Genomic DNA, 13,717 nt, shown 5'->3' with positions numbered 1-13,717 from the left:
AACGTTACATTTGGAGAGGAGTCAACAAGGCCTATGATGAAAGGTACACCATTCCTACTGTGAAACATGGAGGTGGATAGCTGATGTTTTGGGGATGTGTGAGCTACAAAGACACTGCAAACTTGGTCAAAATTGATGGCAAGATGAATGCAGCATGTTATCAGAAAATACTGAGCATGGGACCTACTTGGACGTTCCAACATGACAGTGATCCAAAACACAAGGCCAAGTCAACCTGTCATTGGCTACAGCAGAATAAAGTGAAGGTTCTGGAGTGGCCATCTCAGTCTCCTGACCTCAATATCATTGAGCCACTCTGGGGAGCTCTCAAACGTGCAGTTCATGCAAGACGGCCCAAGAATTTACGGGAACTGGAGGCTTTTTGCCAAGAAGAATGGGCAGCTTTACCATCTGAGAAAATAAAGAACCTCATCCACAACAACCACAAAAGACTTCAAGCTGACATTGATGTTAAAGGGGCAAAACACGGTATTAAAAACTGGGGTACGTAAACTTTTGATCAGGGTCATTTGGGTAGTTTCTGTTATCATTATGATTTAAAAAAGAGTAAACACAGTTGTTTGACAATAAATGGCTTCACCCAACCACTAACCATGAGTGAAAGAAAAGTTTGTGAGTTATCATTCATATTCTCTGACAAATGGCCAGAAAATCACAAATTCTGCAAAGGTATGTAACTTATGAGCACAACAGTATATATATATATATATATATATATATATATATATATATATAAATTTAAATGGAATAGTGGTATAAATAAAAAATGATTTGTTGATCTTTTTGGCATTGTCGTTCTTATAAAGTATTTGCATTTTATGTACTTTGTATATTATCTTTTTCTATTTAAACTGTGCTTTATCATCAATAGATTTCTATACGAGAAGCACGAACAGTCCAAGCAGGATCTTAAAGGGCTCGAGGAGACCGTTGTAAGTATATGTCCTCTGATCAGCAGGGGACATTACTGTATTGGATTCTCATTAAATATTTGTCTCTAACATTATTGTAGGCCCGTGAACTTCAGACCCTCCACAACCTTCGGAAGCTTTTTGTTCAAGACGTCACATCTCGAGTCAAGAAAGTAAGTTGTCCGGCATGTCCTAATGTTTAATTGGGAATATAGAATTGAGGAGTGAGACTCAAGTAAATCAGGATGGATGTGCACATTATAAAATATGAGGATCACTTTGTTCTCTTTTGCCTACTGTATTGTGCCTATCCCACTGGCGTATTTATAATGGCTGCAGTGTGTGTGGTGCACACGGCCCCCCGGGGTCCAGGGGGGCCCACACCGCACACCCTGCACCCATTAATTGAATACTTGCCATCCGGAGTCCCGCAGCGCAGCAGCAGCGCTGCCGAAATCACTGGGAAAATAGCGCTGCGCCAATTTCCCGGTGATTCACGCATGCGCAGTAGGAAAATCACTGGGAAAATGGCATTGTTTGCCATCTCTAGGATTCTTACATCTCCTTGTAGTTCAGCTGGAAAGCAATTGGTGGTCTAGAGTGAAGTTGTTGTTTTTTAAAACCTATTTTACATTTTGTATAGCTGCATCATTGTCCCATCAATGAAGTTATAAAACAGAAATATACATTCAACCAATCAGAAAATGCAAGGAAACATGCAAATATGTTTTCCACCACAGCTTTATTGGTTGTCCTGTTGACAGAACTTTTTTGTTAACTATACAGTGTTAGGTTTATTATTTTATTTAGATTTAAATGATTAGTTTATTTACACCATATTAGTTACATATTTGGTTTAGTGTAACATCTTGTCATCATTTTCATAGCGTTCTACCGGTTATCTACTACACTTGTGTATCTAACAACGCAATGTACGCGTATGCAGAATTCCTTACTTTGTATTATTAATGCATTAAAAAAAACAGTGGTATATGTGCTGTATGTAATTTGATGTGGAATAATGAAATGTAATTTGATGTTTAACAAAACTCCGCATTTGGATGGATGACAAAATTCTGAATTCTGAACATTCAAAAAACGAACCTTTTGATATCATTGGTTTGTGCAAATAGAAATACTTTCAAATCAGTGCTGAAATTCTCCTCTGAATTGGTGTTAAAAACAAAATCTGTGTGCAGAACAGGCAAGTAAGAAAAGATACTATAAAGTCTGACAAATTTCCAATGCATTTAGCTGTGCCTGTGCCCTTGGGCCACCCCAAATTGCCATCAGCCAGCACGGACGGTGCAATAGTTAGCATTACTGCCTTACAGCACTGAGGTCATGGGTTTGATTCCCACCATGGCCTTAACAATGTGGAGTTTGTATATTCTCCCTGGTCTTGCGTGGGTTTCCTCCGGGTACTCCAGTTTCCTCCCACAATCCAAAAATACAATGGTAGGTTAATTGGCTCCCAACAATATTGCCTGTGTTAACGCTTTAATTTAACAGGCGGTAAACAGGGTCTCATAGTAACATAGTATCTAAGGTTGAAAAAAGACAATTGTCCATCGAGTTCAACCTATTTGTGGTCTCCTATGCAGTATTATTTGGTCTAAAATTTTGACTGAAGTTGATGACTGCCGTTACGTTTTATCCCTCTTTTTATAATAACTATAGTGCGTGACTATGCACCATATCCCTAGATATCCTTATCCATTAAGAGTTTATCTAACCCATTCTTAAAGGTGTTGACTGAGTCCGCCATTACAACTCCCTCAGGCAGGGAATTCCAAACGTATCGTCCTTACTGTGAAAAAGCCTTTATGCCGTATTGTGCAGAATCTCCTTTCCTCTAACCTGAGCGAGTGTCCACGAGTTCTCTGTGTTGATTTAACCAAAAACAGGTCCTGCGCAAGATCTGTGTATTGTCCCCTTATATATTTGTAGATGTTGATCATATCCCCTCTTAGTCTCCTCTTATCCAGTGTAAACATGCCTAATCTTGCAAGCCTTTCCTCGTATTCCAGCGTCTCCATGCCCCTAATTAGTTTGGTCGCCTGCCTCTGAACCTTTTCTAGCTCCAGGATATCCTTTATGTAGTATGCTGCCCAGAATTGTACACAGTATTCAAGGTGTGGCCTCACTAGTGATTTATATAATGGGAGTATAACACTCTCGTCCCTAGCATCAATTCCCCGTTTTATGCATGCTAATATCTTATTAGCCTTCTTTGCTGCAATCCTACTTTGGGTACTGCTGCTTAGTTTGCTATCTATGAGGACATCTAAGTCCTTTTCCGGTACAGAATCCCCTAATTTTACCCCATTTAGTATGTAGGTGTTATTTTTGTTATTGTTACCACAGTGCATTCATTACCTTACACTTGTCTGTATTGAAGCGCATTCTCCATTTCGCTGCCCATGCTTCTAATTTAACTAAGTAGTTCTGAAGCGACTCAGCATCCTCCTCAGTATTTATAGCCTTACACAATTTGGTATCATCTGCAAAAATTGTCACCATGCTTTCTAGACCTTCTGTTAGGTCGTTAATGAAAATATTGAACAATAGCGGTCCTAATACTGAGCCTTGTGGCACACCATTTAGCACTTCAGTCCAATTTGAAAAAGATCCATTAACCACAACGCGATGCTCCCTATTATCTAACCAATTTTTGATCCAAGTGCATATTGTGCTTCCTAGCCTTGTTTATTGTAGCTTGTAGATAAGTCTCATGTGCGGTACAGTGTCGAAAGCTTTGGCAAAGTCTAAAAATATTACATCCACCTCTTTACCCTGATCTAGGTTTGCACTTACTGTTTCATAAAAGCCAAGTAAGTTGGTTTGACAGGATCTGTCCTTCACAAATCCATGTTGATGCCTTTTAATGACCTTATTGACTTCAAGGAACTTCTGAATACTATCTCTTAGAATACCTTCCAATACTTTCCCCACTATAGATGTAAGACTAACTTGTCTATAATTACCTGGTTCAACTTTACTTCCCTTTTTGAATAGAGGCACTACTTCCGCTATACGCCAGTCTTGGGAACCATACCTGATATTACTGAATCCTTTAAGATCAAAAATAGCGGTTTTGCAGGTTCAGGGTGAAGCTCCCTTGGGTGAATTCCATCGGGACCCGGTGACTTATTAATCTTTAAATGTTTTAATAGGTCACAGACTACCTCCTCGCTTAAATAAGTACCTATCAGTGGGATATATTCTCATTATTGAGATTGTGTGTTAGTCTCAATTGAAAAAGGGAGTGCAATTGAATAGCCACGGGCATTAAAGGCTGCATTCCTTTTTCACCCCCGTTCATTTAATGGGGTCAATTGAATTACCCCCATAGAAGACAAGAAATAGGGAAAGTAGCATTACACATACAGAAGCCTGTGATCCGTGGACCGCCAAGAACAGTCATGTTCCCTCTTCTAAGAGGTATAAATACAAAGCACTGGATGCTGCAGAAGGGAACAGAAAGGGTGCTGTCTTGTGCTGCTTTGGTGTACATGAACCCAATTGAGATATCTCTGTAATAATATATGATTTTTATTAATATTTGTCTATATGCAGAGTGCTGAAATGGAACCTGAGGACAGTGGGGGGATTCATTCCCAGAAACAGAAGATTTCCTTTCTTGAGAACAACCTGGAGCAACTTACAAAGGTTCACAAACAGGTATGCTGTCAAACAGTAAAAAGAGATATTTTGCCGATCTGTGTCTTTCCTAAGTGTGGCTGCTTCATAAAGCCTCATATGTGAGTTGCAGCAAGTGCAGCAATGCCTATTTATATGCCCCGGTGGTCCTACTTCACAGTCTTCAGAAATACCATAGTAAAATCATTATGCTGCCACATGTGCGGGTAGGTAGTTGCTCCACAAAATTTACATTTTACAAATGGTGAAAGAGCCATGTCAGACTAGAGCCTATTTCTACTTCATTTGATTTTTTTCCCCCTAAAAATATTGCTCAGATTAGCCTAATTTATATCTCAAATTATTAATGGCAGTGACGGAGCATTAGGATTGGCTTACATGTTGTTTAATGTGTGGCCGGTATGTGTGTGTGTGTTTGTTTGGTGCTTTTAGTTACATTGGTCTGAGTGTCCTGAAACTACACTTTTACACAGAAGTACAACTGGTAGGTCCAAATGTATCCTGCTATTCATATAAGAGAACATTAAACTCCATTAGCTGTAAAAAAACTGTTTTTTTCCCCCCAGAAATCAGGGATCACCTCTGTAAATGTAGCTGCTACACATGTATATATCATCTAAGTAACCATAGCCAGGAACACCCAGATCTTCTCAGCTCTTCCCATAGGCTGGTGCAGGCTCTTGGAAACCTGTCGCCAGCACCCTCTTGGCTTTCAAACACATGCGCTTGCCTGTAAAATTGGGTGTATTCGTACTGAGTGTCTCTACGTTTGCACTTTTGTAAATTACACATAATGGGGGGAATTCAAATGTTTGAAAAGTCAGTTTTTCCCTATCTAATAGACAGGAAAAAACAGACACCCAACTGACTTTTCAAACAATTGAATATCCCCCAATGTGTGGCATAAATCTCTGACTATTCTGTTGCTTTGCCTGGTATCAGCATGACTTTCCATTGCATGGCTGTTAATTGTAAAAGAAACTGTCTTTTTCCCATGTACATCAAAATTAGTTCTAAAACCAAATACATGTTTACAACTTGCGCCAAAGATAGCTGCCTAGTCCTTTTCCTGAGCCACCCTCTTGCTCATATACAATACCATATCAAAACAAATGTAAAAGGCTTAAGAGGCGATGTCTCTCTCATAATTGTTCACTTAATGCAGCAAATAACAGTGGTTCTCATCAATCTTTCTCTGAGTGTGTCTTTCCTCGGATATCCAGTGCTCAGAGAGGAAAGAAGGAAGGAGAGCTCTAGGTCAAACCTTTTCCACACCAGGCAATAGGGAACCTCTATGGCACTCACCTCAGAAAGGTGGTATACATTCACATAAAGGTTTTTTTGGGCATCTCAAAGTGTCTCAATTCACTGGCCTCTACCCTCATGCCTGGACACAGCGATCTCACATATGCATCTGAAGGCCTTTCAGAGAACCTTATATCCAATGTTATTTAAGCTGGGTGCACCATAAAAAGAGGTACAGGTTGAGTATCCCATATCCAAAATGCTTGGGACCAGAAGTATTTTGGATATCGGATTTTTCCGTATTTTGGAATAATTTCATACAATAGTGAGTTATCATGGTGATGGGACCTAAGTCTAAGCACAGAATGCATTTATGCTTCATATACACCTTATACACACAGCCTGAAGGGGATTTTAGTCAATATTTTTCATAACTTTTTGCATTAAACAAAGTTTGTGTACATACACACAATTCATTTATGTTTCATATACACCTTATACACATTACCTGAAGGCCATTTAATACAATATGTTTAATAACTATGTGTATTAAACAAAGTTTGTGTACATTCAGCCATCAAAAAACAAAGGTTTCACTATCTCAGTCTCACTCAAAAAAGTCTGTATTTCGGAATATTCCGTATTTCGGAATATTTGGATATGGGATACTCAACCTGTGTCACCAAAAATGCATAAAATTAAAACTTATTGGTTTAACAACCACCAATGTTAATAGCAGCATTCCATAAAACAGTAGTCCTTACATATAAAAAAATATGATTATAAAATACAGTGCAAAAACAAAAGGGGAAAATATATATTTTAAAAACTCCTAACTGAAAACCAAAACCAGCTATAGAAATCCATAACTGTAAAGGTGTGTACACACTAGCCGATATTGTGTACGATGTGCACAACTCAGACACATCGTTCACGATATTGGGCCTAATTCAGAGTTGATCGCAGCAGCAAATCTGTTAGCAGTTGGGCAAAACCATGGTGGTCATTCCGAGTTGTTCGCTCGTTGCCGATTTTCTCTATATTGCGATTAGTCGCTTACTGCGCATGCGCAAGGTTCGCAGAGCGCATGCGCTTAGTTATTTTACACAAAAGGTATTTTACTAATGGAATAACGAGGATTTTTCATCGTTCTGGTGATCGGAGTGTGATTGACAGGAAGTGGGTGTTTCTGGGCGGAAACTGGCCGTTTTCTGGGCGTGTGCGAAAAAACGCTGGCGTTTCTGGGAAAAACGCGGGAGTGTCTGCAGAAACGGGGGAGTGTCTGGGCGAACGCTGGGTGTGTTTGTGACGTCAAACCAGGAACGAAACTGACTGAACTGATCGCAATGGCTGAGTAAGTCTGGAGCTACTCAGAAACTGCTAAGAATTTTCTATTCGCAATTCTGCTAATCTTTCGTTCGCAATTCTGCTAAGCTAAGATACACTCCCAGAGGGCGGCGGCTTAGCGTGTGCAATGCTGCTAAAAGCAGCTAGCGAGCGAACAACTCGGAATGAGGGACCATGTGCACTGCAGGGGGGTGGCAGATATAACATGTGCAGGGAGAGTTAGATTTGGGTGTGGTGTGTTCAAATTGAAATCTAAACTGCTGTGTAAAAATAAAGCAGCCAGTATTTACCCTGCACAGAAACAAAATAACCAACCCAAATCTAACTCTCTCTGCAAATGTTATACCTGCCACACCTGCAGTGCGCATGGGGGGTAATTCAGAGTTGATCGCAGCAGCAAATTTGTTAGCAGTTGGACAAAATTTGTAGAGAGAGTTAGATTTGGGTGGGTTATTTTGTTTCTGTGCAGGGTAAATACTGGCTGCTTTAGTTTTACACTGCAATTTAGATTCAGTTTGAACACACCCCACCCAAATCTAACTCTCTCTGCACATGTTATATCTGCCCCCCCAGCAGTGCACATTGGTTTTGCCCAACTGCTAACAAATTTGCTGCTGCAATCAACTCTGAATTACCCCCATTGTCCATTGTGTAAGCACTATGTTGCTGACTATGGCCCTCATTCCGAGTTGATCGCTCGCTAGCTGCTTTTAGTAGCAGTGCAAACGCTAGGCCGCCGCCCTCTGGGAGTGTCTCTTAGCTTAGCAGAAGTGCGAACAAAAGGTTTGCAGAACTGCTACAAAAAAAGATTGTGCAGTTTTAGAGTAGCTCGAGACTTACTTACTCCTAGCTAGCGATCACTTCAGTCTGTTTAGTTCCTGCTTTGACGTCACAAACACGCCCTGCGTTCGGCCAGCCACTCCCCCTTTCCCTTGGCACGCCTGCGTTTTTACCTGACACGCCTGCGTTTTTTAGCACACTCCCTGAAAACAGTCAGTAACCACCCAGAAACACCCACTTCCTGTCAATCACTCACCGATCAACAGAGCGACAGAAAAGCGTTGCTCGACCTTGTGTAAAACTGCATAGTTTTGTGTGAAAGTACTTGGCGCGTGCGTACTGCGGCCTGTACGCATGCGCAGAAGTGCCGATTTTTTGCCTGATCGCTGCGAACAACGGCAGCTAGTGATCAACTCGGAATGAGGGTCATCAGCGACCTCCACTGTCGTTTGCCGCTGCAGGCATGGCAAGTGTGTATGCATTATCTATGCCAGCACCACCGCCGGGTCCTGTCGTTGGCGACATCACATAGTTTGTAAGTCGTCTAGTGTGTGTACATAGCCTTAGAGTTGAGTAAGAGTTTTCTTTTCTTTTTTTTGAGAATTTGATAGTCTATTTATTAAAGAATGAAAAGCCATATTTCAGCAATAATGCTTTTACTGTTGTTAGGCCTTTACTCTAAACAGCAAAGGGTCACCTCCTGCAATAACATTTTCGTCAACTGCTCCGGCAGAATTTTAATGAAAAATTGAGACGACAACTGAGTTAAATCAGCTTTATACCTGTATTTTAATAAATAAACCCCAAAGTGATAACGTTAACACTATTTTAACACCTGTATGACATGGATGTCTATCACAAGTTTCACCATCAATGTAATCTGGATATAATTGCTGTAACACATTTGACTAATGCATAGGGTAAGGCCAAACTCTTATGTAATGTTTGTATGTATGTATGAAAAGTACAAATATTCCTTATGACATGCAGGCTTGGGTTTGGTAATATATTTTTTGCTCTGTAATAGGTCATGATGTTGGTCACCCTATTATTGTCAAAGTCCCTTAATATTTTATTTTAGGCTTTTAAACCACTAATAGTTTTACTATCTAAGTTATTTAAGATGTAGAACAAAATGTAGATGATCCGTATGGTTACTATATCAACCATATAACTACACTGTCATATTGTTACACTCCTTTTCATTTACATGCATGCTGGATAATAAACTACAAAGATGCCATATTTATTGTTCCTATTTATGTAAAAAGTTACCAGAAATATTCATAAATACCCATGCCGATATTCTAGGACTCTTCAGTAAAGACATTTGCATTAGTATTGGGATGAATGTAGGAAGCCTGCACAAGGTAAAAGGCGTAAGGTACATGGTGCCTCAGACTAAAACATTCTGTGGGACCGACGTACTAACTTTTGCAAAATAAGCTCGAAAAATATAAATATTGATACGACAAATCTCTGCCGTTATACAGTAGTAGCGTTTTCATCACAATGCCCAGTGGGCACCCCAGAGCAGCCCCATTCATTTTCATATACACCGTATCACAGATACATGTGCCTGCACATTCGTGGAAGACAAAACATGCATTTACATAATAATGTAGATCCTTGGAGGATGGAATAAGTGTGGAAGAGTGCTTTCTGTGCTCCACTGTCACAATTAAGGAAAGGTTTAAAGTACCCCGTTCCTGCCGGCACGTGTCTACAAATCACCTGTTGCATTACCAGTTGTTATGTTCTTGTCTGTACATATGGTGTGCGAACATGCCGTGCTTCCTCCCTTTTCCCCACTGTGCCCAACTGACTGGGCTATCCAATTACAGGTGAAAATACATCGGGAGTGAAAAATTTACTTTTTTTTGCAATTTTTCCTGATGTTTCCCCCCCCTTTTTTTTGGAAAGGCTATCCAGTTTGGTCGCCTGTAAAAAATACATTGGGGGTCATTCTGACCTGTTCGCACGCTGACATTTTTCGCATTGCAGCGATATCAGGTCACTACTGCGCATGCGTATGCACTGCAATGCACAGGCGCGTCACACGGGTACAAAGCGGATCATTGCTGAGCGATGGATTTAATGAAGAATCCATTCACACAGCCGATCGCAAGGAGATTGACAGGAAGAAGGCGTTTATGGGTGTCAACTGACCATTTTTGGGGGAGTGTTTGGGAAAACGCAGGCGAGTCCAGGCGTTTGCAGGGCGGGTGTCTGACGTCAATTCCGGGACCAGACAGACTGAAGTGACCGCACAGGCGCGTCATACGGGTACAAAGTGGATCATTGCTGAGCGATGGATTTAATGAAGAATCCATTCACACAGCCGATCGCAAGGAGATTGACAGGAAGAAGGCGTTTATGGGTGTCAACTGACCATTTTTGGGGGAGTGTTTGGGAAAACGCAGGCGAGTCCAGGCGTTTGCAGGGCGGGTGTCTGACGTCAATTCCGGGACCAGACAGACTGAAGTGACCGCACAGGCGCGTCATACGGGTACAAAGCGGATCATTGCTGAGCGATGGATTTAATGAAGAATCCATTCACACAGCCGATCGCAAGGAGATTGACAGGAAGAAGGCGTTTATGGGTGTCAACTGACCATTTTTGGGGAGTGTTTGGGAAAACGCAGGTGTGTTTAGGCGTTTGCAGGGCGGATGTCTGACGTCAATTCCGGGACCAGACATACTGAAGTGACCGCAAGGGCTGAGTAAGTTCAGACCTACTCAGAAACTGCACAAAATGTTTTTGCAGAGCTCGGCTGCACATGCGATTGCACGCTTGCAAAGCGAAAATACACTCCCCTATAGGCGGCGACTATCTGATCGCAGCGCTGCAAAAAGTAGCTAGCGAGCGATCAACTCGGAATGACCCCCATTATCTCCTGAAAACACACAGGTTCAGTGAAATCTGTGTGTTTTCGTGAGAAACAGCCCCATTTTCAGATGAAAACGGGTCTGTTTCCGGGGATTTGGTTTCGCCTGCATGAGGGAGGTGAAACAAAATCTCTGATAAGCCGGTGTGAGCTGCGGCTTTACGGGGCTAAAGGATAGCCTCCGGCAGGACAATTAGCTGCAGCAATTAACCGCGGCTAATTGAATACCCCCTGTATCTGTGCTTCTAATGTCATTTGAAAAATAAAAACTTTTCAGAACTTGATACATTACAAAAATACATTGCAGCTACCAGGGTTTAATGGCTCCAACAATGTTAGGCAAACTTTTTTGGTTTGTATATTTATATAAGGCAATACTTAAAACCCCTGAAAAAACCTTGACACATTGGCCCCATTGAGAGAAATTTCTGGCACTTAGAGAGTGAGCTTTTAGAAGCAATGTAGATTGGCCCAAATGAGGAAAACAGTAAAAGAAATGCTCTAATCGTGCATCTTGACTCCAATCTCACACAGAAAAATTTTATTAGTACATGACAAGAACATACCTGCATTTTTAGCCTCTCTTTTTTTTACATGTTGGAGGGGAAGACCATGAGACAAGTGCAGGGGACGTGGTGGCTTATTTGCATAAATATAGCCTCGTCCTCCACTGCAAATTGTCATAGCATCATCACACAATGCATGGTGGGTCATAATCATGCAGTGTGTGGCGAATCACTTCATCAAACCTGCTCCTCTGTCCTCCTCTAGCTAGAAGGGAGAATGCCATCCTGGAGAACTCCTGCTAAGCACTCAGGAAGAGAAGGCAATTATGGACAAGAATACATATTTTTATTGTGGCTTGTAAAAAGTTCCAAATCGATTTGTGAATACTGCCATAATGCTTCTAAAATAATTGTTATATAATAAATTATGCTATTACAGTAAAGTCCTGTAAACAATATATGTATAAATAATGCGTTCTAGAGTCATTGCTTATAATAGTTGAGTTATTATATGTGTTCATTAGCAAATTTCTATATTAAAAATAATAATGCATCCAAAACTGTATTATAATGAATATTAGAAGCCACCTTTGGAATTCCATGATGTGTATGGACAAGCTCTATGGACAAGGATATTCTCAGTGACTTCTGATATCCATGTATAGTGCATAGATAGTGCATTATCAAATATATATCAGGACATAAGAAGTTCTCACACTTTTCATAAACACACTGACACTTCCCATTGTATGAAATGATTTATGCGGAACCAATAGGAAGGTTTGAAGCTTAGAGACCGTGTGGGAGATGTATCAAACCTTCTAAAGAACTCATGAGAAGTTTCCCATAGTAACCAATCTGCTTCTAGCTATCATCTATTAGGTGCATTCTATAAATGACAAGTAGAAGCTGATTGCTATGGGCAAGGTTTCCCCCTGTCCTCTGTAGCCACTGATTAGCAGATATGGATCACTTGGTATTCTGTTAATCCTAATTGTATTAGCAATGATGCTGCTTTGAATATTAGTGAATTTTTTTTTTAATGAGGTTTAATATTAGAGCTTTGCATATAAAGAGACACAGAGGATTACATCTTCCATAATATTGTGCAAATGTTTCTCAATATATTTCGGTCAAGGTAAATCCTCTATTGTGCTGTATTATAAAGATATGGTCGAGGTCTAGTACATGCTTTGTTAGATGGCAACAGAAACAATTGTGTACAATCTGAATAACATCATTATACATAATATTTTGTATTTATTTCTTGCTTACTGCCTTCCAGTTGTCATCTCAATATAAAGTCAATGACTAATTGAAATTATATTGTTATATCAGCATTCTCTGCAGCAATACCTGTCTTCATTTGTAAGTGCATTATTACCCAGCGTCCATTTATCTATTTTTTTCCACATTCTGCTTTTTGCAGTCTGTACGTTTAGTCTTTATAGAAGGAAGCAATCTCTTTTTCAATGACTCCCATTTGTATCCCCCATTCCCTCCCTGCTGCCTTCCATTTAGCTGGATGACTGGGTTTCGAAGGTACTGAAAGATACTAACACACAGAGATGTTTGCCTAACTCCAGGTCTACTGGCTTCTGTTCAGCCACTTCTGTATCTCAGCTTCTCACCACCGGCCTGCACCATGCAGCAAAACGCGTCTCTCCTCTACGAGGGATGTCTTTAATCCCAGTTTATCACAAGGAAGCACATTTATAATTACGGGTTCTATTTACTAAGGGGGATAGTTAATAAAATATAATTCGCTCTTAAAAGCTGGAAAACTTTATATTTATGTTCTCTGGAGTCTAAAATTCAAACGGGAGCCACGTCAACTGCCAGTGAGTCCCGGACAGCAATGTTTGGGGTGGCAGTTATTGTGGCTCCCCTATTTGAATTGTGGTCTGTGCTACAACTGCCACTGGAGAGGAGATATTTATCTCCATCTCCAGAGAACATAAATATCACATTTTCCAGCTTTTATGATATAATTTTGATTAATTAAATATCCCCTCTGCCTTGGACGGAGATAAAGTACCAGCCAATCAGCTCCTAACTGCCAATTTTTTAAACCGAGCCTGTGACATAACAGTTAGGAGCTGATTGGTACTCTATCTCCGTCCAAGGCTTAGTAAATAGACCCCCAAGTTCAGTAGTTCTCCTGTGCTCAAAGCTACTGGCACAGCAGAGCTGTAATTAAAGGATTGCACGTTTATAAACTTTATATATGCAGCTGACATGGAGTCAGGGTGGCAACTCTGACAAAAGCTATCACGTGGTGTTAGTGAATGGGATGTGTCTGCAGTGGTCGGCATGCCATTCTTCACCCTCCACCCAAACACAGTCAGGGAATTGA

At 40.6% G+C, this 13,717-nt stretch overlaps 1 protein-coding gene across 3 annotated transcripts in view; it reads left to right on the top strand.

Annotated features, from left to right (window-relative positions):
• The window catches only part of KIF5A (kinesin family member 5A), a 215,802-nt gene that overhangs the window by 185,731 nt on the left and 16,354 nt on the right, over positions 1 to 13,717 (top strand). For 2 of the 3 annotated variants that reach the window (XM_063952347.1, XM_063952349.1), the window contains 4 exons: positions 893 to 953; positions 1,034 to 1,105; positions 4,512 to 4,616; positions 12,883 to 12,903. In XM_063952347.1, the coding sequence (XP_063808417.1) occupies positions 893 to 953; positions 1,034 to 1,105; positions 4,512 to 4,616; positions 12,883 to 12,903 (259 nt within the window). The remainder of the gene's footprint in view (positions 1 to 892; positions 954 to 1,033; positions 1,106 to 4,511; positions 4,617 to 12,882; positions 12,904 to 13,717) is intronic. The other variant, XM_063952348.1, reaches the window with a different exon arrangement.

Source organism: Pseudophryne corroboree, chromosome 2, assembly GCF_028390025.1.
Source record: "Pseudophryne corroboree isolate aPseCor3 chromosome 2, aPseCor3.hap2, whole genome shotgun sequence".
Taxonomy (NCBI): domain Eukaryota; kingdom Metazoa; phylum Chordata; class Amphibia; order Anura; family Myobatrachidae; genus Pseudophryne; species Pseudophryne corroboree.
This window is presented reverse-complemented; position numbering and strand designations above follow the sequence as displayed.